Source organism: Haliotis cracherodii, unplaced genomic scaffold, assembly GCF_022045235.1.
Source record: "Haliotis cracherodii isolate W230 unplaced genomic scaffold, xgHalCrac1.p SCAF_25, whole genome shotgun sequence".
NCBI classification, from domain to species: domain Eukaryota; kingdom Metazoa; phylum Mollusca; class Gastropoda; order Lepetellida; family Haliotidae; genus Haliotis; species Haliotis cracherodii.
The window spans coordinates 8,663,615-8,689,647 of record NW_027266281.1 but is presented as its reverse complement, the minus strand read 5'-3'; the positions used below and the strand labels follow the sequence as shown (position 1 = coordinate 8,689,647).

Genomic DNA, 26,033 nt, shown 5'->3' with positions numbered 1-26,033 from the left:
AACCCTAGAAACATAATCGAAGGGTGAACCAGGATTTGAACCCACAATTATAGGTTTCTGGCATGCCAAAGGGAGGCAACTCTGCAATGCGAATTGTGTCGCCTTCAACGACTGGGCCACCCATGACCCCCTACACTTCCTATAATAAAACATGGTTTGCTCAGCATACAACAATGCAATTGTCAACACTAACATATCACCATAATAATAACAAAATCCACTGTATGAAAGAGGAAATAAATCTTTAAAATATCCCACGTTTCCCCAAAGTACAGAAGGTTACACAGAATAAGTTGTGGCAAATCTAATTTCCATTTGGACAACTATCAACTTTAAAAAACAAGGATGACATAAAATATATTTTTTTATCAGCATGAAGTGTCTCAAAGACTGCATATACTGAAAAGTGCTTACAAAATATACACATTAAGATCATCATGATCATAACACAATCCTAGGACACATTTCACAACAATCTTAAAATGGAATAAGTGAGTGACTGAGTGAGTGAGTGAGTTGGGTTTAACGCCGCTTATAACAGTATTTCAGTTATATCGCGGCGTGTCAGCTTAATGTGGGAGGAAAGCCTGAAGTGATGCAGGTCTCAGACGTTTACCACTTCAGTGAAACCCACAAGCACGGGTATGGTGCTGACAAACCTAGAAACATAATCGGGGCAAACCGGGATTCAAACCCACAATCATAGGTTTCTGGTGGGCCCAAGGGACGCAACTCTGCACAGCGAATCGTGGCACCTCAGACGACTGGGCCACCCATGCTCCCCCTTAAAATGGAATAAGTACTCAACCTATGTCTTGTCTTAACATGACGTAAGGGGTGTAAACTGAAAGTCTTGTGAGTTGAGTGAGCGAGATTGTCGATACGTTACAGGTTTTCTACAAACTATGTTCCTCCTCCCTACATACAGACAATCCACATAGATGATATTTCAACCACCGAAGCAAGACAATCCCTGGTTCCAGCGAGAGGCAAACCAGTGTTCACACCACAAGTACAAAACTGGCTCATTCATTTTTGGTCCATTTTAGTGTTATATGGATTATTGTCAGCTGAACTTACAATAACGAACATAATTTATGATACTTGGGCTTCGTACTAGTGGCTTATGAAAAGGTAGGGGAGAAACTTAAATCTTTTGGTTCATGTATTTCTGGGGTAACGTGCCACAGCCTTACAGCTATCTGCTCTACGCATCGCTTTCATGTCTGGCATTGTAGGCTTCTTGCTAAGATCATGCACAAGCAGGTCTGATCAAGTCATGACAAAATAGACACACATTACTACTCAAGACCCAGGGAGATCCGGGTTAGAATGGGTCTTCAGCAACCCAAGTTCATCGAAAGAGGCAACCAACGGGATCGGGAAGTCTGGCTCGCTGACTTGTTTGATGCATATCATCATCCCAGTTGTGTGGATCAAAGAGCACTGGATTGTCTGGTGCAGACTGAATTATTTACATACCAGTGTCATATAGCTGAGTGTGGTGGTGAACAACAAACCAACTCAACTTCTCCACTATTTTCACCACTATTTGACAGGTGATGGAGAAATGGCGTGTCAGCTTAATGTGGGAGGAAAGCCCGAAGTGATGCAGGTCTCTGACGTTTACCGCTTCGGTGAAACCCACGAGCACGGGTATGGTGCTGACAAACCTAGAAACATAATCGGGGGAACTGGGATTCAAACCCACAATCATAGGTTTCTGGTGTCTCCAAGGGACGCAACTCTGCACAGCGAATCGCTGCGCCTTAGACGACTGGGCCAGCCGTGCCCCGGGTGATGGAGAAACAGTGTATACAAACTGGTACTGAAACAGACGAGGTACTGACTATTGTGAGTGATTGGGACGACACTGAAACAGATGTCCTCAGCGAGAGACTCCATTCATTACAAACTTTCTCCATCAGTCCAGACAATGTACTTCGGATGCCAATTGCCACTTGCCCCCTATCCAAAATCAGTTGTACAATGTAAAAGGTATCTCTAGGGCTTGTTAAATTTCAAGCTTATTGGCAATGTAATCATTATTTTAGCAGTTCATCATTTCAGGACAATTTCCTCTGCTGCTCCTGAAGGCTCAAAAAAAAAAATCAGGCTTTTGTGTCATAACTATTCAGACGAGATCACATTTTAGACTAATTTCCACCACTAATTAATAAAAAAAGTCAAATGCATATGATGAATTTGAAATGCAGGGCTCGATTTAAGGACCTTGATTTTTCTGGCCAGACCAGGTGCATGTTGACATGAAAACCTAGTTGCACCAGACAAAACCTAGTTGCACCAGACAAAACCAGGTTGCACCAGACAAAACCAGGTTGCACCAGACAAAACCTAGTTGCACCAGACAAAACCAGGTTGCACCTGGTACCATAAATTTATGAACGTTGAAACATGCTCATAATTTTGAAGTACCCAGATTGATGATGTCAAGCCCTAAAAAGCTTGACAAATTACACATAACATGGGTATTATTGTTGTATGATAAAGAAAGTTTAGAGATACTGAGTGCATTCAAAGATCGATGTGTGGACATTTAAGGTTAGACACAAATTTCAAAGTTTTGAACATACTTTATTTAACTTGTATGTAGACATAAATATTAGGTTGCATTTCAATATATAGGTTGCACTGGTGACAGTGGTGAATGTTTTATACGGCTAGTCGAGCCCCGTACTGCATTCTTGCCCTGCAGGGTTCAGAAGTTGCAGGACAAGAACAGAAAACTGAGACCAGATTTGACAGTCTTGTTTAATTTTAGCAACCTCTTCACTTGAAGGCTTTCCACCAGATCACTGCCTCAAAGTTTACACCTAAGAATACTTGTCTACCTGACATGCTGGATTTAAAAAAAAACAAAACCAAACGACTTCTGAAATGAAAAAGCTTGTCAGGCTCCATGTCTCCCCGTCACCCTGCCTCCGCCCATACCCAAGTCCTCTGCCCCTAAAGAATATTAAACAATTGGTTCCTTCTTTCAGCGGCATTTAGAAGTTGACAAGAAGATCAACTGTGAGAAGATGACAAGTGCTATGGATGAACACTTTCTTGATAAAGGTGTTAGGATCTACACTGAAAGGTGGCACTAATTGTAATAAAGTTGTTCATCCATAGAACTTGTCTTTCTTTAATTGGTTCCTTGTGGTGTGTCAAAGAGATTTTAAGAACGCTTCCAGCAGTGTTGCTGTCATACACAGAGAGGCATAAAATTAACTCCAGGTACAATGATGTAAATACAACCAATAAATATTCATCTCAATGAAATCAACACTAATCCCAGGGATGGTACTGAATATTACTGTGCAAATAACAAATTAAACATCGGATGAAGTAATGTCTAGTCCATCCAGAGATGAAGTTAAGTTGTCCGTCAGACCCATTGGGCCTAGTCCACTTTCTGGTCCGCGAGATCTCCGATTGTGACTTGTTGATCACGAAACACAGGACACGCTCAACAAAATGGCGTCTCTTCTGCAGCAGACGGCTTTTCTGCACACCATTGAACCCACTTTCAGTGAGTAACAAGCTGGTTATCGGTTGATGTAGACTTTATATACATATCGAGACGTCGCCTTGATAGAAGGAACTGTGGCTACATTTAACATGTGGGCCACTCGACGATGACTTTGCCAGCGCCATTTTGTCCTTAAGCGTGTCCTTTATCACGTGATCCAATGAACGAGCAAATCCAGTATTGCATATTCACTTTTCCAACCCTTGTCATAGCACATAGGTCATCCCTTGATTGAACATCATTGACACTACACTTGATATTCCATTTCTAAAACCACAAAAATAAATATACGAGATGGATTTCCCCAAATTAAGATTCAGAAAAACACATCTGATTTCTGTTTGTCTGTTCCACGCAGTCAATTTTCTGTCCAATTGTCGATCAGTTATATACACACACAGCTGATGAATCACATCACCACCGAAGTTTGTACAGTTTTGGACCACCATGAACAAGAAGAATAACAAGCACAGTGACTGCTGCACTATGTCGGGTTCCCGGCCAGATCTTGGGGCACAATCCCATGCTGCTGAAGCTGTGTACGTAATAAATGATTTTCCTGTTTAAGCTCCTCACACTGTTGGCGAAGCAGTTCATTATCTATGGATATTCTTTCCGTTTCTTTTAAACTCTCGGCCATTCTTTGGTTGGCTGTGCGGAGCTCCTGAATATAATCACAGGCTTTGGCTAGGATCCCACCCTTGCTCTGAAACAAATAGGATAACAATGTTAGACACCCAATCTTTGCAAGAACGGTCAGGGTCCCACACAAGCCCTAGTCAGCTAGGGGTGTAGGGGCTAGTTGTTTTCTCCAACTACCAAGTTCTCTAACACACTTTTCAGTGTTCGAAATAAGGCGATCTTTCACTAAAAGCGGTTGCCATCTCAGATGTGTCACTAGTCCTTTTTTAATTTAAAAGCCTCCAAGCAACAGACAATGTCAAACTCTGCCTTGAGGCGTGTATCTGCAGTTCACCTAATAAAGCCTAAATCTACAAATTTATATAACACTAGGCCTAGGACAAGGGATCCATTAAGTGTGCGCTGGATTTCGAACAGTGCTTTCTTAAAATGACTTGTGGACTATCAGTATTTAACTCATGGCATCAACTCCTTGAGTCGACTTCAGTTCAAACAAATAGGTATGAAAACTTTGGCTCAATTTAATGAATAAAATCGAACTGAATCACAATCCAGCACCCTTGAGTATCCAGTTTATCATGTCTTTATTCCAGTGTTCGCACTGGTTTTTGAAACAGCCTGTCCTTGTGGACTGGCACCTCTTAAAATTACCAGTCCCCCGTAATTTTTGTCAATCCCAACTTTCAACAAACAGAGCTCCAGATAAGCTGCGTATCTGTGTGAAATACGCATCAGAAATGCAGAAATACACAGTAAAATATAATCCAAGCGTATCAAATATGCAACGAACATTACAGATACGCTACAAAATAAAACTTGTGCGTATCATCAAAATATTGTGAAGTAACCCTGCGTATTCGATTAGCAAATCAGCAACTTATTTTGAAATTATAAAGGGGCATTCCGTCAACCTTGCCAAACTCCACGATGACAGTTACATCATGATCATTTGCCATCACACTTTCTTGTGGAAGTATCGTGGTATTTTTGAGTCCTATAAAGCTCTCGAACCCACACGACACCAGTTGGCAGGGACTAGATGAATAGTGTTTTTAAATATTTAACTTAAATACCCACATGTGTAAAAACTAGTGGGTAACAGAAATTTGAATACGCAGGTAGAATTACTGATACCCAATGATTTTAAAATGTATGGGTAAAATACCCACAACACCAAAAGCTTATCTGGAGCTCTGGGACAACAATGTAAGAAAATATTTGTGCCTGAATGAATGAAAAAATTAAAATCCTGGACAGGGTAAGAACATAATTGTATATTTTCATTGGTCCTCCTTTTTTTTTTATTTGTTACAGAGTTGCAATCAATCTAATGGTGAAAGCGGTAGTCCACTAGAAAATGTTACTACTTCGTCCTGATTTTACTAGTCTTGGACATGCAGAGTGCAGACTTTCAATAATTTCAAACAATGCAAGAAACTTCAAGCACTCTTAGTCATATCCCTGTAATGTCAACCTAGTGTGGCAGGAAATACAGACTTGTTTACCCCTAACTTGCCATACCAGTAGTTCACTAAGAATCCCGCAGTTGTTTCAGTAGGCATTTTTTTCAGGTGAACAATTAACCTGCCTTTGCATGTGTTTGTGACGGGTGCCACCCGTGAGGCAGGATACGCTCACCTTTCCGCGAACACCTGGTTTGTGATTTGTTTGTTGTTTGACACCGCACTCAGCAATATTCCAGCTATATGACGGCGGTCTGTAAAATAATCGAGTCTGGACCAGAGAATCCAGTGATTGACATCATGAGCATCGATCCACACAATTGGGATCGATGACATGCATCAACCAAGTCAGCGAGCCTGACCACCCGATCCTGTTAGTCCCTTTTTACGACAAGCATAGTCACCTTTCACGGCAAGCATGGGATGCTGAAGACCTATTCTAACCCGGATCTTCACAGGTCCGCGAATACCTGGTATCATCACTATCATGACATAGTCGGAATCATACAGTCAACTCTGCTCTTAACAGAGATTTCTATTGAATATAGAAAAGTTCTGTGGCTTTTATTGACCAGAGTGTGAGCAGGTAAAGTTAAACTCACACACATCATAATGAACGAATGACTCTTTGAGGCAGTACGACACGGCAAGATATCTTGGCATGAATCCTTGTATCACATGTGTAATGTGAGCAAAACAAAGTTTGCTTGCTCTTTGTGCATGGCGTCACCATTGAGAGACAATAAGAGAAGATGAAATGTCTCGTATTCATATGCACTGGTCTGACATTCTAAAGACTGACACAAGAAAAGGGTGTTTTGCCACTGTTGGGATGAAAGCCTGGTCGACATCAACTGACCAGGGCCCACTTGCACAAAGCGATCTTAGCGCTAAGAGTATTGTAAGCCTATGTTAAAGTATGGGAGTTACGATCATCTTAGCGCTAAAATCGCTTTGTGCAAGTGGGCCCAGGGTCATCAGTCTGTCAATTATTATTAGGGCCAATCTGAGGTTCAGTGAGTATTGTTTTTACACCACTTTTAGCAATACAGAGTTAGAAATTAACACTAGCCTGCTAGCCCGAGGCTAGTACAAATTCATTTGGGCTAGTACAAATTTACCCATTGTTTTAACATTACAAAGTCATTTTATCTTTACCGGGGCAAGTGAAGCTTTTGAGTTTAGTTCTAACCCTGCAATATTACAGCAGGGGTGGGGGCACACCGGAAATGTGCTTCCACGTTGTACCCATGTGGGGAATGGAACCCGGGTCTCCGGCATGACAAACAAACGCTTTAACCACTAGCCTACCCCTCTGAGGATCCAACCCATTAGGGTCACCTTGGGATGCAACTCGGCACAGTGAATTGCAGTTGCATCGATGACTGTGCCAAAATGCAGCGATAGAAACCAACAGTTTTAGTCCACTAGTCCTTATATATATGATGATAACATATAGCGAAACCCTTAAAAAGGGCACATTTCTACCAGTCCTTATGATACCTTAAGGCCATTTGGCAGTTGGGCAAAGACTACAGGACTAGTGCCAATCTCTAACGCTGTTCTGTGAAAGAAGGTTAAGTATTCGACGTAATAAGCGCCCTGCTATAATAAGCTAATATATTGACTAGTGAACAATCCCAATTGGCACACCTTCAGATTGATCAATGTACACAAGACTTATTATTCATGTATAATACATACTCATGTGTTATATGCACCCTTAATTATGGGCAATTAAATTCTGGAAAAATACATCTGTCGTGTATAATACGCACACTTTTCTTTGGTATCATTCCAGGCTGTCTTCACAAACCAAGAAATTTTAGATCTTTCAACTCTGTTTTTTTTTTTCACCATAATTTTATTCTAATAAGAGCCCCCTATTTCTAATATTGAGAGTGCCCTGGGCACTTTTTAAGTTGAATACGGTAAGTACATACACTTGCTGACACTTGACCAGACTTGGTGTGCTCCTGGGCACAGTCAGGGACTTGCTTCGACAGCTGAACGATCCAGTTGTTTATCTTGTCCCGCCGGCGCCGCTCAACTGAAACAAAAATCAAACCGGTGCTACACCGACGTTTCTTCAGATGGTAGGCCTTGTCGGTGGTATTCTGCTCATGTAATTTAAGCAGGGCTGCCGATCGGTTCATTTGATAGGACACTGACTGACTGTCATCCAAAATAACAGAAAGGTCTTTTCCTGTAGTTGGTAATGACATAGATATGTATATCATCAAAATGTCCCAACGCTTTATACTAGCTAGTTTGTCTGTAGCAAAATTACTATCAATATAGAACGGCAAATGGGATGTTCTCAGATCTTTGTTTAGCGCTAGTGAGAACTTAGATCTGATTTTAATGAGATTGGTCTTACCCTCATTGTGAGTGGCTCTCCGCCGGTCATCCCGCGTTGACCGGCCCTCCATTTTTGGGCTGAAGGTCGTCCTGGGGGCGATGTTCCTCTGTCCCTGAAGCACATCCTGAGGGGACATCATCACGTAGAACTGGCCTGCTGCTGATACAAATACAACCTCATCACCATAGGTCTTCGATGTACATTCACGACATGGAACTTACCTCCAACTATAAACCACTTGCACAAAGCGATCTTAGTGCTGCGACGATCCTAATTCCCATACTTCAACAGAGGCAGCTAATGGGATCGGTAGGTTAGGTTGATACACGTCATCGTATGACAATTGTGTGGATAGATGCTCATACCAATCACTTGATTGTCTGGTATTTACAGACCACCGTCACATAGCTGGAATATTGCTGTGTGCGGCATTAAAAAAGATTGGTTCATATTCTTGGACAATGACTGATTGTTGTCCAAGGTTGTTTTTTTTGTTTAACGTCACACTCAGCAATATTCCAGCTATATGACGGCGGTCTGTAAATCCACACAATTGGTATACGATGACATGCATCAACCAAGTCAGCGAGCCTGACCACCCGATCCCATTAGTCGTCTCTTACGACAAGCTTAGTTGCCTTTTACATGTTCTGCTGACATCCGTCTCTAGTAACATCGCTCAGTGGGACTGATTCGGTTGAAAGAAAAATGTCATACAATACTACTCAACTTTCGATAGGGATACTGAGATATTTCATACTGTTACAAATATATCCCAGCCTGCAAGACTGTCTACATGGTCTAGTAACATGTTAAAGCATTTGTTATTGTAAATATTTTGACAGCCACTGTAGATTTACTGAGTTAAATAAAAATTCGCTTCACACCCAATTGCGACATTAATTCATTACATTCCAAGAGGTGATAAAAAACATTGCTTTGTTATCAGCTTCTGTGTTTGCAAACTTTTAAAGCATATATCCAACTGGTTCATCTCAAGCAGCAGCAGAAGCTGCCATCATTGAACCCCCTCCACCAAAATGGTGACACAGCATTCACTAAAGTGGACCTGCAACTTTCAAGACAGGCTTTTACATTTATGTGTCACAAGCCCCGTGGCTTTTTGGGAGTAAAAAATATTTCCGATACTGGCCAAATTCAGTCAGGATTTGAATAACACTGCCCATACCTCCAGCTGCCGAGACTGGTCCAATAGCGGTTGCCCCGGCAACAGCATCCCCTTGAGTGGCGACTGCATTCACGGGTTCGCCTGATCCTGCGAAGTACGCAAACCTTGCCTCCTGATTGTCTGGTGTTGGGCTCCCTCCATTGAAGGGGCTCTGTATCACAGTCTACAACCATCATTAATACATGTAAAGGAATGGCTTTTGTCAATGTGCATTTGGGTGAAAAAAGAACAGTTCTCATTTGCAGCTTTTTACGTCAAGGAAACTTTCTATTATGTTTCTTGCTTTTTGCCATAATTAGCATGGTTAGCAATAAAATGGCCCGTAATTATACAAGTGATTGATATATGACAAGCTCCCTACATTATGAGGCAACAATGAATGGCCACCCAATAGAATTAGGGCCCAGTTTCACAAGGTGATCCTAGTGCTACAACTATAGCAACTCCCACACTTTAACACAGTTTAACAAAAGTCTTAGTGCTGAGGTCTCTCTGCAGCCCAGGGCCCAGTTTCACAAGGTGATCCTAGTGCTACAACTATAGCAACTCCCACACTTTAACACAGTTTAACAAAAGTCTTAGTGCTGAGATCTCTCTGCGGCCTAGGGCCCAGTTTCACAAGGCGATCAGGGTCTACGGCTATAGCAACTCCCACACTTTAACACGGACGTTAAATAGTCATAGTGCTGAGGTCTCTCTGCAGCCCAGGGCCCAGTTTCACAGGGTGATCCTAGTGCTACAACTATAGCAGCTCCCACACTTCAACACAGACGTTAAATAGTCACAGTGCTGAGGCCTCTTTGCGGCCCAGGGCCCAGTTTCACAGGGTGATCCTAGTGCTACAACTATAGCAACTCCGACACTTTAACACAGTTTAACAAAAGTCTTAGTGCTGAGGTCTCTCTGCAGCCCAGGGCCCAGTTTCACAGGGTGATCCTAGTGCTACAACTATAGCAGCTCCCACACTTTAACACAGTTTAACAAAAGTCATAGTGCTGAGGTCTCTCTGCGGCCCAGGGCCCAGTTTCACAAGGCGATCAGGGTGCTACAACTATAGCAGCTCCCACACTTTAACACAGTTTAACAAAAGTCATAGTGCTGAGGCCTCTTTGTGACGCAGGGCCCAGTTTCACAGGGTGATCCTAGTGCTACAGCTATAGCAGCTCCCACACTTTAACACAGTTTAACAAAAGTCATAGTGCTGAGGTCTCTTAGTGCCCCAGGCCCTATTCATATAGCGACAGCAATGCTATGCCTATAGTAACACCCATATCTTAACATAGACTTACAAGAGTCATAGCGCTAAGATTTTTTTGTGAAACAGGGCCCTGTTAAAAAACTTCTCATTGGTCTACAACTACCCTTCTATTTTAAAGCATAGGTGTTGCCATCATTGTAGCGCTATGACCTGTTATGGTATGGCCTACACCTGTATCCCGTTACCATGGTAATGTGTCTCACCTGTGCCACCTGTGACGATGGAAATGCTGAAGTTGTGACGACCTGCGCTGTGGCCTCCTGTCCATCCTGCGATACCTGCACCACCCGGTACGTCACCTGACCTGCAAGATTCAGATCTGTTCCACTCATTAGCATATCCTTGGGAAGTGTATGGCAAACGATCAAAACAAAACAGAAATGTTTTTGTGCCTAACTCGTGAAAAATTAAGACTAACCCACTAACTGGCTTCTATTCGTCCAATTTTCACCATACACTACTAAAATGTGCTGAGGACGGGTCAAAATCCAGGAATGGTAGTCCTCATTGACTCGTAGCATTTAAGGGCTATAATTCTGAACCAGTTCTCAATGCTTCAATTTTGCTACAAATTGGAACTATATGATACTGACCAATCTCATTTAAATCAGACCTTAGTTCTCCTTACCGCTAAACAAAGATCTGAAGACATACCATTAGGGGTCAGAACGACCTTTCATCCGACCAATGAGAGAGTCGCTTACCAGATCATGTAAGTGACAGTCGGAAAGTGATTTCTAATCAAACAATCTAGACCATCTATTAGCCAGTCCAGAATGTTCTTTTGTTTAGGTTTCAAATTTGTAATCGAGAATTTGTCCAAATATGTTTCGAAGCGTAGTCGCAAATTTGAAATTAGTGCCGTAAAGCATGAGAAAGCTGCCTTCTGATTGGTCATTTTATTGGTCGGTCAAAGTTCGCGCAAGGTCGGTCTGACGTGACCCGTAATGGGATGTCCTCAGATCTTTGTTTAGCGGTAGCGAGAACTAAGGTCTGATTTTGATGAGATTGGATACTGACAGAATTTGAAATGTAAATATTGTTGTCTTGTTCTACCAAGCTACAAACTCTGAGGACTGTGAAATATGGTTCACACTAGTCTTCTGTGCTATCGTATTTTCTTGAGTATAGCGTGCACCCATGTATAATGCGCAACCCCCCCTACTGGATTCTGTTTTCTGGGGAAAACAATTCCGAATATTATGCGTAGGAAAAAAAAATAATTCTATGACTTCTATATATTTGTATCTCCATTATGACACTGCTTGAGGCGGGGTCCACTAACACAACACTAAAGGCAGAAGCCCAATCAGATGGCTCGGTTTCAGATTAATTTCTACCCTGTTCACAGTCATAATCCCATTGTTGATGCAGTCTGTTTTAGCGTTAAGTAACAAAATGTACTAAATATTCAGAAGTCGAAACAAGAATATGCATTGTGGATTTTCAGAAAATCTCAGCAACTCTGTCAAGTTTAAACACAGCCACAAGTCCTCAATGACTTGTAAGATCAGCAGACACCATCAACTGAACAAAATAAGTCCACAATCCCTGAAACTACTTGTTAGGAGAAAACAACTAGTCCTTACAACTAGTCTTGACTAGTGACCTGTCAAACCCCCCGAGGGCAAGTCTGTAAAATATCTCACTCACGGAATCTACCACTGTCTGTTAAAGATACATCAGCGTTTGTCTGCCAGCCAACATGACCAAAGATATTGTCTATGACTGCATATTTTACATGTAGAAAAGATAGAAATAAGGCTCACAAGTCTTTTTTCTTTATTGTGTTGCATAACACTAAATATTCAAGCCATATGACAGCAGTCCGTAAATAATTGAGTCTGGACCAGACAATCCAGTGAGTGATGTTAAGAACAACGTCAAACGCGGAGGTGTACAATGACATGTCATCACAAAGTCACCAATCCATATAATCGCCTCTTACGACAAGCTTTGGTTCCAGGGGACCTAGTCTATTCTAAACTGGAATCCATGGGGCTACAACATTGTTCCATCTAGATATTTAGTAAACAGACCACCTCCGTCGTCTAGTGGTAGAGCGTCTGCCCAGAGAGCAGAAGGTCTGGGTTTTGATCCCCGGCCGCGTCATACAAAAAGACGTTAAAAGATTGTACTTGTTGTTACCCTGACTGGCGCTCGGCATTAAGGGGCTAAAACAAGGACTGGTCGGCTCGGAGTCAGTATACTGTGTCTGAGTGGGGTATTCATGTTAAACTGCGGCATGGTATCTCAGTGAGCTAGCACTATAAATAGGCATCAGTCCGGACTAGTACAAGCAGCCACACACACACATACACGTGCATGCACGTCGCTATATAAGTGCAATAATCTTGGACGCGACGTTAAACCCCATTTCACCTCACTTCACCTATTTAGTAAACAATGGTATGAACCTTGGGTGTTGTCGGCGCGGAACTGATACTGTACATTGGGGTCAAGGGTCAGAGTGCCCTGATTGGCTGCCACACTGGCAATAGCTGCCGCCTGTTCTTCTGTTGTTTCCCCTGCAACACACACAAACAAATTTAGATGTGAAACCTTGTTAAGGATTTGGCAATTACAACCGACACCCAATCTTTGCAAGAACGGTCAGGGTCCCACACAAGCCCTAGTCAGCTAGGGGTGTAGGGGCTAGTTGTTTTCTCCAACTACCAAGTTCTCTAACACACTTTTCAGTGTTCGAAATAAGGCGATCTTTCACTAAAAGCGGTTGCCATCTCAGATGTGTCACTAGTCCTTTTTTAATTTAAAAGCCTCCGAGCAACAGACAATGTCAAACTCTGCCTTGAGGCGTGTATCTGCAGTTCACCTAATAAAGCCTAAATCTACAAATTTATATAACACTAGGCCTAGGACAAGGGATCCATTAAGTGTGCACTGGATTTCGAACAGTGCTTTCTTAAAATGACTTGTGGACTATCAGTATTTAACTCATGGCATCAACTCCTTGAGTCGACTTCAGTTCAAACAAATAGGTATGAAAACTTTGGCTCAATTTAATGAATAAAATCGAACTGAATCACAATCCAGCACCCTTGAGTATCCAGTTTATCATGTCTTTATTCCAGTGTTCGCACTGGTATTTGAAACAGCCTGTCCTTGTGGACTGGCACCTCTTAAAATTACAAGTCCCCCGTAATTTTTGTCAATCCCAACTTTCAACAAACAGAGCTCCAGATAAGCTGCGTATCTGCGTGAAATACGCATCAGAAATGCAGAAATACACAGTAAAATATAATCCAAGCGTATCAAATACGCGACGAACATTACAGATACGCTACAAAATAAAACTTGTGCGTATCATCAAAATATTGTGAAGTAACCCTGCGCATTCGATTAGCAAACCAGCAACTTATTTTGAAATTATAAAGGGGCATTCCGTCAACCTTGCCAAACTCCACGATGACAGTTACATCATGATCATCATTTCTTGTGGAAGTATCGTGGTATTTTTGAGTCCTATAAAGCTCTCGAACCCACACGACACCAGTTTGCAGGGACTAGATGAATAGTTTTTTTAAATATTTAACTTAAATACCAACAGGTGTAAAAACTAGTGGGTTACTTAAATTTGAATACGCAGGTAGAATTACTGATACCCAATGATTTTAAAATGCATAGGTAAAATACCCACAACACCAAAAGCTTATCTGGAGCTCTGACAAATAAAAAATGTATGAAAGTAAGCTGTTTTAATTCTTTCAACATCATGTTCAGTGCAATGAGTCATCTCTGAAATAACTTAGTTAGATCTACATGTCATTCACACAAACTTCAGTCACAATTTTCTCTTCTTTTTTTTAATATTTCGAGACAATGTCACTACAAATATATATTTAACCTCGAAGCAAAGTGAAATGTTATTTCCTTGCACTAAAAAAAGACAAGGGGATGACCTGATGGTACAAGCTGACTTCTTTAAAAAAATATATTTCAATGAATATCACTGATCAATGTTTTGTTCAACAAAGATTTATAAGGATCTTTATTTGCCGGTCCAGAGGGACTGGCAGTCACCTGAATTACCAGTCCAAGCCTAAATTTACCGGTAAAAAACTGGTAATTACCAGTAAACGGGAACACTGTGAGTGTAGTATTCTCTATGTATTCATTTGTAACAGTACCAATAGAAAGGAATAGGTATTAATGCTTGGTTCTGTAGTATTTCATTAAATGCAAATCTCAAATTACCTCTAAATTTAAGAAAAAAATGAACTTTTAAAAAATCCAAATTTTAAACGATTTAACAATTATTTCTTGCATGCTTAATGATAATAATAATTACCCTTGACCAATTTGCCACCATAGTTTCGTCCAGGTCGAATGATGCCGTGCTAGAAATAGCCGCCTAATTAAATTATGTTCTTTCATGACAAGCACCAGAACACACCTTGGCTTGCGTACCTTCTCAAACACGATTTGGAATGCATGGTTGTTGAAGGACTTACCTCTCTCTGTCTTAATATTCAGGAAAACAGGTAAGTTTCTGTCTTTTGAATTAACTAAATGTGTTGATGGCTATCTCCCACAGTTTTAAAATGAGCTCGGATCTATACCGAACAGTGTTTGAAATTAAGCATAAAAGCAGCGTTCGAAACAATCTCATTAAAATCAGATATTTGTTTTCGCTACCACTAAACAAAGATCTGAGGACATCCCATTACAGGTCACGTCAGACCGACCATTCGCAAATTTTGACAGACCAATGAAATGACTGACAACAAATCGACATTAGCCAATCAGAAGGCAGCTTTCTCGAGCTTTACGACACTAGTTTCAAACTGGCGACTACGCTTCAAAACATATTTTGACGTATTCTCAATTAAAAAAATTAAAACTGATTAGAAGAACATTCTGCAATGGCTTATAGATGGCGTAGATTGTATGGATATAATCATAAAACCTGTAACTGTCGTTCGGAATACTCCGTGTTAAATATTTCGTGGTTGCATGATTAGAAAACACATTCCGACAGTCACTTTCAAGATCTGGTAAGCGACGCTCTGATTGGTTGGATGAAAGGTCGTTCTGACGTGACCCTTAATGGGGTGTCCTCAGAACTTTGTTTAGCGATAGTGAGAACTAAGATCTGATTTTAATGAGATTGTGTTCGAAATAAAAACAATTGCCAGCCTGCCATCAGGACCAACAGACTTCAGAACCCACAGGCCCTGACTAAACTCCCGAAGCATTCTTCCAAACAAAGTGCAGCTTATTGTGAAAAAACAAATCGACATCAAAATTTACTGCAGGCCAAAACGAGTTTAAGGATCTATAGAAATTTAAAACTACATGCCCGACTGGAAAACTACAAGCCACGGACATAGGGGAAGGCGCTTATTTCGAACATTTCATGAAAGTGAAGTCAAAATTATGTAACCCTGATGTTAAGAATATAAAAGTTCTCGATTCAAATACTGTGTAATCAACAACCCCTCAATCATGGGTGTGGAAACATCCCAACTGTGAAATTGTCTCCATCCAAAACTAAACAAAAAGAGTTCACTTGTCCGGAGACAAAGTCTACTCCCAATCACCCCAGAAATCTCACACGACATGGCCTTCTATCTGGTCTTATCAATGAACGATCTTTCAGTGTTGGCAGCTGGCTGGCATTGCTTTCAAAAGATAAGTTTTGTTTTAGTTTTCACGTTCTCTAGCCTAATCTATGAAATGATCGGCCTCAATTTTCAATCTGTGTAGAAATTTCTGAATTAATTTATCTTCCTTGAACAATATGCAGTGCTGTCTTAGAAGTCCAAATCATGTCCCCCATAATGTTCCTAGGTTTGTCAGCACATACCGTATTCGTGGGTATCTTCATTGCTCTGCAGTTTGTACTCCATGTCCCAAATAAAGAAGAGGCTGGGGTGGCCCAATCATCTTTAGAAGGCACCGCTATTCCCACCAGAGTTGCACGCCAGAAACCTATGATCATTGGTTCAAATCCAAGGTCGCCCTGATTATGTTTCTAGGTTTGTCAGCACCATACCCGTGCTCATGGGTTTCAATAAAAGTTTATGAGTGTAAGGAATTGTTATGAAAGTTAGAAAATGTGAGTGAGTGAGTGAGTGAGTGAGTGAGTTGGGTTTAACGCCACTTCGAATGGTACTCCAGTTATGTCACAGCTTCTCAGCTTGTGATGCAGGTCTCAGACCTTTACTACTTTGGTGAAACCCACGAGCTTGAGTATCATGAGTAAACCTGACAAACCTAGAAACATACACAGGGCGAACTGGGATTCGAAATCACAATCATGGGTTTATGGCTAACAGGTCTCAGATGTTTATCACTTTGGTGAAACCCACGAGCACAGAGTTGCCGCACCTCAGATGACTGGACCGCCTGGACCGCCCGGCCCACAATCTGACAAGGAAGCTTGGCATGGGTCATCCTTGATTGTCCAGTTTTACAACTTGTAAAATGTTGACTCTCCTGTCTTAGTCCTCAAGAAAACATCTTTTCTCGCTACTGATTTGATTAAATGCATTGAGTATTCACTGGGAAGAGGTCATGATTTTGAATGTAGGAGATACGTAAGTTGTAGATTTCATGCTCACTAGTGAGGTAACCTCAGTGCTAAGTTATTGATAAGACACTTCAGTCGGCGATGGTCACCCTGCATTAGTAACTGGCACTGGTCATACTGCCCAATAGTTAAGGACTAGTAGAGATTTGCCCTCTTAAACATTTTTGCTACATGTTATCATCATAAGGGCTAGTGGACTAAAACTGGTAGTATCTACTGCTGTAACATCAGAAATATAGTGATGGTTCACGCTTTTATACAACATGAAATTCCTGGTATTTGACACAATATTTTTCTGAAATACTCGCAAAAGTTTTTGATAGGAAATCTAAATTCAGACCGAGTATTAACAACATTATTTCTTAAATACTTACTACTACCCCGCCAGCAGTTTAAATGTTCAGAAGTAAAAGAAACTCACATAACTTAAACAAAATAGAAACTTGGAATGACTCTCAAATTTAGAAAATGGTCCCCTACAAAATATGTCAAGGTCATGTAAAACCCTGTACGGCTAAAATGGGTTCAGACCGCCTCCCTGGTCTTGCGGAAGGTCCGGGTTTCGATCCCCGGCCGCGTCATACCAAAAGATGTTAAAAGATGGTACTTGTTGTAACCCTGTCTGGCGCTCGGCATTAAGGGGCTAAAACAAGGACTGGTCGGCTCGGAGTCAGTATACTGTGTCTGAGTGGGGTATTCATGTTAAACTGCGGCATGGTATCTCAGAGGGCTAGCACTATAAATTGGCATCAGTCCAGACTTGTACAAGCAGCCACACACACACATGCATGCACGTCGCTATATAAGTGCAATAATCTTGGACGCGACGTTAAACCCCATTTCACCTCACCTCACCTAAAATAGGTCCACAGTCTTTATCTTCAACATGTTCAGGCCAAAGAAAAATTACTTTTGTCACTTGGTAGTTTCGTTGTTCTTATAATTAAAAAATTGATAATTTTCAACAAAGATCAATGTTCAGAACAGATGTTATGTTGCCATGTTGCTTCTCTTCATAGGTCAAAAAAGAACCAGCAAAGATGACATGTGGAAATATCTGCTTCTTTTCCAGATGTTAAAAATGGATTTCTGGACAGCTGTTTCCAGCCTTTATGACAAAAACATTTGGGTTGCAGGTAGGGCTGTTACGATTCACTCGTGTATTCGGTGAATCGAACCGTATCCATTCATGAATTGAATTTGTTATTCGTGGCCACTAGAATCAAATATTTATGAATATGCAAGCATGTGCATTTACATAAAAATACCCATAAGAACATATCATATGCATAGATATAATACATCAGCTGCTGACTTGTTATTGTATTCGTGAATTAATATTCGTATTCATTATCCTATATTCATCAGAGCTCCAGATAAGTTTTTGGTGTTGTGGGTATTTTACCCATGCATTTTAAAAACCATTGGGTATCAGAAATTCTATCTGGGTATTCAAATTTCTGTAACGCACTAGTTTTTACACATGTGGGTATTTAAGTTAAATATTTAAAAACACTATTCATCTTGTCCCTGCAAACTGGTGTCATGTGGGTTAGAGAGCTTTATAGAACTCACAAATACCACGATACTTCCACAAGAAATATAATGGCAAATGATCATGATGTAACTGTCATTGTGGAGTTTGGCAAGGTTGACGGAATGCCCCTTTATAATTTCAAAATAAGTTGCTGATTTGCTAATCGAATACGCAGGGTGACTTCACAATATTTTGATGATACACACAAGTTTTATTTTTGTAGCGTATCTGTAATGTTCGTTGCGTATTTGATACGCTTGGATTTTATTTTACTGCATATTTCTGTATTTCTGATGCGTTTCTGCGTAAAATACGCATCAGATATACAGAAATATACAGCTTATCTGGAGCTCTGATTCATGATACAAATCGTATTGGCCTCATCGTGTTTATGTTGCAGCCCTAGTTGCAAGTTAAACATATGATTGGGTCAGGTTACCTGAAACACAAGTTGGTTTTCTTTGCCTCATGGAATGGAGATGAAGGATCAGGGTTTCATGCATCCAGTACACACAAATATTGAGATTGAAAACAGAAGATACTGCATCCTAGGGGATGCACAAGAGTATTCATTGTACCTATAGGACATCAAGAGCAGTTAGGAAAAACACTTCCATGTGAATTGAGTCAAACGTCAAACTTGTTGGCATGAAAATGGAAAAAATAACCTGGTCTTGACCACTGTCCACATTATCATTGAATCATCCCTGGCTCTAAAGTAATTTTCAAAATGTACAGTACATTACACCATTTCATTACCTTACAGGACCCTCATATTGCCTGCAAGGACCATTAGTGTAAGAACGTAACCAACACCTTCATATTGCCTGCAAGGACCATTAGTGTAAGAACGTAACCAACACCTTCATATTGCCTGCAAGGACCATTAGTGTAAGAACGTAACAACACCCTCATATTGCCTGCAAGGACCATTAGTGTAAGAACGTAAGCAACACCCTCATACTGCCTGCAAGGACCATTAGTGTAAGAACGTAACAACACCCTCATAATGCTTGCAAGGACCATAAGTGTAAGAACGTAACCAACACCCTCATATTGCCTGCAAGGACCATTAGTGTAAGAACGTAACCAACACCCTCATATTGCCTGCAAGGACCATTAGTGTAAGAACGTAACAACACCTTCATATTGCCTGCAAGGACCATTAGTGTAAGAACGTAACCAACACCCTCATATTGCCTGCAAGGACCATTAGTGTAAGAACGTAACCAACACCCTCATATTGCCTGCAAGGACCATTAGTGTAAGAACGTAACCAACACCCTCATATTGCCTGCAAGGACCATTAGCGTAAGAACGTAACAACACCTTCATATTGCCTGCAAGGACCATTAGTGTAAGAACGTAACCAACACCCTCGTATTGCCTGCAAGGACCATTAGTGTAAGAACGTAAGCAACACCCTCATACTGCCTGCAAGGACCATTAGTGTAAGAACGTAACAACACCCTCATATTGCTTGCAAGGACCATTAGTGTAAGAACGTAAGCAACACCCTCATACTGCCTGCAAGGACCATTAGTGTAAGAACGTAAACAACACCCTCATATTGCCTGCAAGGACCATTAGTGTAAGAACGTAAGCAACACCTTCATATTGCCTGCAAGGACCATTAGTGTAAGAACGTAACCAACACCCTCGTATTGCCTGCAAGGACCATTAGTGTAAGAACGTAACCAACACCCTTGTATTGCCTGCAAGGACCATTAGTGTAAGAACGTAACCAACACCATCATACTGCCTGCAAGGACCATTAGTGTAAGAACGTAACCAACAGCCTCGTACTGCCTGCAAGGACCATTAGTGTAAGAACGTAACCAACAGCCTAGTACTGCCTGCAAGGACCATTAGTGTAAGAACGTAAACAACACCTTCATACTGCCTGCAAGGACCATTAGTGTAAGAACGTAACCAACACCCTCGTATTGCCTGCAAGGACCATTAGTGTAAGAACATAACCAACACCCTCATACTGCCTGCAAGGACCATTAGTGTAAGAACGTAAACAACACCTTCATATTGCCTGCAAGGACCATTAGTGTAAGAACGTCACCAACACCCTTGTATTGCCTGCAAGGACCATTAGTGTAAGAAAGTAACCAACACCCTCATACTGCCTGCAAGGACCATTAGTGTAAGAACGTCACCAACACCCTTGTATTGCCTGCAAGGACCATTAGTGTAAGAACGTAACCAACACCCTCTTACTGCCTGCAAGGACCATTAGTGTAAGAACGTAACCAACACCCTCATACTGCCTGCAAGGACCATTAGTGTAAGAACGTAACCAACACCCTCATACTGCCTGCAAGGACCATTAGTGTAAGAACGTAACCAACACCCTGGTACTGCCTGCAAGGACCATTAGTGTAAGAACGTAAACAACACCCTCATATTGCCTGCAAGGACCATTAGTGTAAGAACGTAACCAACACCCTCATATTGCCTGCAAGGACCATTAGTGTAAGAACGTAACCAACACCCTCATACTGCCTGCAAGGACCATTAGTGTAAGAACGTAACCAACACCCTCGTATTGCCTGCAAGGACCATTAGTGTAAGAACGTAAACAACACCCTCATACTGCCTGCAAGGACCATTAGTGTAAGAACGTAACCAACACCCTCCAAGGACCATTAGTGTAAGAACGTAACCAACAGCCTCGTACTGCCTGCAAGGACCATTAGTGTAAGAACGTAACCAACAGCCTAGTACTGCCTGCAAGGACCATTAGTGTAAGAACGTAACCAACACCCTCGTACTGCCTGCAAGGACCATAAGTGTAAGAACGTAACCAACACCCTCGTATTGCCTGCAAGGACCATTAGTGTACGAACGTAACCAACACCCTTGTATTGCCTGCAAGGACCATTAGTGTAAGAACATAACCAAAAACTAAGACGCATCATCATACATTTTAGAGGTAGGACGACACACTGATGCATCGGTAGATCACGATTTTTTACTTCTCAATACACGTATCTATCATCACACACGAAGCAAAAAATATCAATTCAGACCTTATTTTTTTTATTTAATAACTGTTCCACTAAACACTAATCAGCAGAGCAAGTTAATAGTGAAACATACATATTTTCATTTGTTGTGTCATACTTGACACTGCCAACTGTAAATCATCAGTGTATCAGGTATTTGGCCATCCTGTCTATGAAAAAGATGGCTTACGCACCACAGATCAGTGCACATGCAAGTGCGTATCATGATACATATTGGATCGTAAGGTATCATGAAACGTATCGGATCGCACAGTAGGTGTATCGTCCAATCCTAATAAATTTGACAGCACTCTGCCGAAAACATGGAAATGGCTGCACCAAAACACGCAGACCACAGCCTTCCAAACCAGGCATGCACAGAACAAGAAGGAAGTTGGCAGTCGTGCGATGAGGATCCACAAACAGGAAGTAAATGCACACCTTACAGCACCCATACAGAATGTTCTCGATGTGTTTTGTTGTATTACTGCTGTAAGATGTAAAGGAACTCGCTGTTTGTTGATCCACATGACATGACTGTCAACTTCCTTCTTGTTCTGTGCATGGCTAGTTCGGAAGGCTGTTGCCTTGTGTGTTGTGGTGCCGTCGTTTCCATGTTTTGGGCAGCATGCTCTGAGATTTATATCTTGGTTACATTCTCATTGTTTCATGTTGTAGAGTCCTTGTGTATTGTAGACGACAGTTTTTATGTTGCAGAGTTCTTGTGTATTGTAGGCAATGACAGTTTTTATGTTGCAGAGTCCTTGTGTATTGTAGACAATGACAGTTTTTATGTTGCAGAGTCCTTGTGTATTGTAGACGACAGTTTTTATGTTGCAGAGTCCTTGTGTATTGTAGGCAATGACAGTTTTTATGTTGCAGAGTCCTTGTGTATTGTAGACAACGACAGTTTTATGTTGCAGAGTCCTTGTGTATTGTAGACAATGACAGTTTTTATGTTGCAGAGTCCTTGTGTATTGTAGGCAATGACAGTTTTAATGTTGCAGAGTCCTTGTGTATTGTAGACAATGACAGTTTTGATGTTGCAAAGTGCTTGTGTATTGTAGACAACGACAGTTTTTATGTTGCAGAGTCCTTGTGTATTGTAGACAATGACAGTTTTGATGTTGCAGAGTCCTTGTGTATTGTAGACACTGATAGTTTTTACGTTGCAGAGTCCTTGTGTATTGTAGACAATGAGTTTTTATGTTGCAGAGTCCTTGTGTATGGTAGACAATGACAGTTTTTATGTTGAAGAGTCCTTGTGTATTGTAGGCAATGACAGTTTTTATGTTGCAGAGTCCTTGTGTATTGTAGACACTGACAGTTTTTAAGTTGCAGAGTCCTTGTGTATTGTAGACAATGACAGTTTTTATGTTGCAGAGTCCTTGTGTATTGTAGACAATGACAGTTTTTATGTTGCAGAGTCCTTGTGTATTGTAGACAATGACAGTTTTATGTTGCAGAGTCCTTGTGTATTGTAGACACTGACAGTTTTTAAGTTGCAGAGTCCTTGTGTATTGCAGACAATGAGTTTTTACGTTGCAGAGTCCTTGTGTATTGTAGACAATGACAGTTTTATGTTGCAGAGTCCTTGTGTATTGTAGACAATGACAGTTTTTATGTTGCAGAGTCCTTGTGTATTGTAGGCAATGACAGTTTTTATGTTGCAGAGTCCTTGTGTATTGTAGACAATGACAGTTTTTACGTTGCAGAGTCCTTATGTATTGTAGACAATGACAGTTTTTACGTTGCAGAGTCCTTATGTATTGTAGACAATGACAGTTTTGATGTTGCAGAGTCCTTGTGTGTTGTAGACAATGTTTATGTTGCAGAGTCCTTGTGTATTGTAGACAATGTTTATGTTGCAGAGTCTTTGTGTATTGTAGGCAATGACAGTTTTTACGTTGCAGAGTCTTTGTGTATTGTAGGCAATGACAGTTTTTATGTTGCAGAGTCCTTGTGTATTGTAGACAACGACAGTTTTATGTTGCAGAGTCCTTGTGTATTGTAGACAATGACAGTTTTTATGTTGCAGAGTCCTTGTGTATTGTAGGCAATGACAGTTTTAATGTTGCAGAGTCCTTGTGTATTGTAGGCAATGACAGTTTTTAAGTTGCAGAGTCCTTGTGTATTGCAGACAATGAGTTTTTACGTTGCAGAGTCCTTATGTATTGTAGACAATGACAGTTTTATGTTGCAGAGTCCTTGTGTATTGTAGACAATGACAGTTTTTATGTTGCAGAGTCCTTGTGTATTGTAGGCAATGACAGTTTTTACGTTGCAGAGTCCTTGTGTATTGTAGACAATGACAGTTTTTACGTTGCAGAGTCCTTATGTATTGTAGACAATGACAGTTTTGATGTTGCAGAGTCCTTGTGTGTTGTAGACAATGTTTATGTTGCAGAGTCCTTGTGTATTGTAGACAATGTTTATGTTGCAGAGTCTTTGTGTATTGTAGGCAATGACAGTTTTTACGTTGCAGAGTCCTTGTGTATTGTAGGCAATGACAGTTTTATGTTGCAGAGTCCTTGTGTATTGTAGGCAATGACAGTTTTTACGTTGCAGAGTCCTTGTGTATTGTAGACAATGACAGTTTTTACGTTGCAGAGTCCTTGTGTATTGTAGACAATGACAGTTTTTACGTTGCAGAGTCCTTGTGTATTGTAGGCAATGACAGTTTTTACGTTGCAGAGTCCTTGTGTATTGTAGACAATGACAGTTTTATGTTGCAGAGTCCTTGTGTATTGTAGACAATGACAGTTTTTATGTTGCAGAGTCCTTGTGTATTGTAGGCAATGACAGTTTTTACGTTGCAGAGTCCTTGTGTATTGCAGACAATGAGTTTTTACGTTGCAGAGTCCTTGTGTATTGTAGACAATGACAGTTTTATGTTGCAGAGTCCTTGTGTATTGTAGACAATGACAGTTTTTATGTTGCAGAGTCCTTGTGTATTGTAGGCAATGACAGTTTTTATGTTGCAGAGTCCTTGTGTATTGTAGACAATGACAGTTTTTACGTTGCAGAGTCCTTATGTATTGTAGACAATGACAGTTTTGATGTTGCAGAGTCCTTGTGTGTTGTAGACAATGTTTATGTTGCAGAGTCCTTGTGTATTGTAGACAATGTTTATGTTGCAGAGTCTTTGTGTATTGTAGGCAATGACAGTTTTTACGTTGCAGAGTCTTTGTGTATTGTAGGCAATGACAGTTTTTATGTTGCAGAGTCCTTGTGTATTGTAGACAACGACAGTTTTATGTTGCAGAGTCCTTGTGTATTGTAGACAATGACAGTTTTTATGTTGCAGAGTCCTTGTGTATTGTAGGCAATGACAGTTTTTAAGTTGCAGAGTCCTTGTGTATTGCAGACAATGAGTTTTTACGTTGCAGAGTCCTTATGTATTGTAGACAATGACAGTTTTATGTTGCAGAGTCCTTGTGTATTGTAGACAATGACAGTTTTTATGTTGCAGAGTCCTTGTGTATTGTAGGCAATGACAGTTTTTACGTTGCAGAGTCCTTGTGTATTGTAGACAATGACAGTTTTTACGTTGCAGAGTCCTTATGTATTGTAGACAATGACAGTTTTGATGTTGCAGAGTCCTTGTGTGTTGTAGACAATGTTTATGTTGCAGAGTCCTTGTGTATTGTAGACAATGTTTATGTTGCAGAGTCTTTGTGTATTGTAGGCAATGACAGTTTTTACGTTGCAGAGTCCTTGTGTATTGTAGGCAATGACAGTTTTATGTTGCAGAGTCCTTGTGTATTGTAGACAATGACAGTTTTTATGTTGCAGAGTCCTTGTGTATTGTAGGCAATGACAGTTTTTACGTTGCAGAGTCCTTGTGTATTGTAGACAATGACAGTTTTTACGTTGCAGAGTCCTTGTGTATTGTAGACAATGACAGTTTTTACGTTGCAGAGTCCTTGTGTATTGTAGGCAATGACAGTTTTTACGTTGCAGAGTCCTTGTGTATTGTAGACAATGACAGTTTTACGTTGCAGAGTCCTTGTGTATTGTAGGCAATGACAGTTTTTATGTTGCAGAGTCCTTGTGTATTGTAGGCAATGACAGTTTTTACGTTGCAGAGTCCTTGTGTATTGTAGACAATGACAGTTTTTACGTTGCAGAGTCCTTGTGTATTGTAGACAATGACAGTTTTTATGTTGCAGAGTCCTTATGTATTGTAGACAATGACAGTTTTGATGTTGCAGAGTCCTTGTGTGTTGTAGACAATGTTTATGTTGCAGAGTCCTTGTGTATTGTAGGCAATGACAGTTTTTACGTTGCCGAGTCCTTGTGTATTGTAGACAATGAGTTTTTATGTTGCCGAGTCCTTGTGTATTGTAGACAATGACAGTTTTTATGTTGCAGAGTCCTTATGTATTGTAGACAATGACAGTTTTGATGTTGCAGAGTCCTTGTGTATTGTAGACAATGACAGTTTTATGTTGCAGAGTCCTTGTGTATTGTAGAC

At 40.8% G+C, this 26,033-nt stretch overlaps 1 protein-coding gene across 6 annotated transcripts in view; it reads right to left on the bottom strand.

The window, feature by feature from the left end:
- Positions 1-2,922: 2,922 nt before the first annotated feature.
- LOC139472616 (upstream stimulatory factor 2-like) overlaps positions 2,923-26,033 on the bottom strand; it is a 36,672-nt gene continuing 13,561 nt past the window's right edge. For 2 of the 6 annotated variants that reach the window (XM_071255077.1, XM_071255080.1), the window contains 6 exons: positions 12,867-12,977; positions 10,653-10,768; positions 9,192-9,354; positions 8,021-8,161; positions 7,584-7,690; positions 2,923-4,241 (listed from right to left, as the gene is read on the bottom strand). In XM_071255077.1, coding sequence (XP_071111178.1) covers positions 4,020-4,241; positions 7,584-7,690; positions 8,021-8,161; positions 9,192-9,354; positions 10,653-10,768; positions 12,867-12,977 — 860 coding nt within the window. In that variant the 3' untranslated portion in view covers positions 2,923-4,019. The remainder of the gene's footprint in view (positions 4,242-7,583; positions 7,691-8,020; positions 8,162-9,191; positions 9,355-10,652; positions 10,769-12,866; positions 12,978-26,033) is intronic. The other 4 variants (XM_071255082.1, XM_071255083.1, XM_071255078.1 and 1 more) reach the window with 3 other exon arrangements.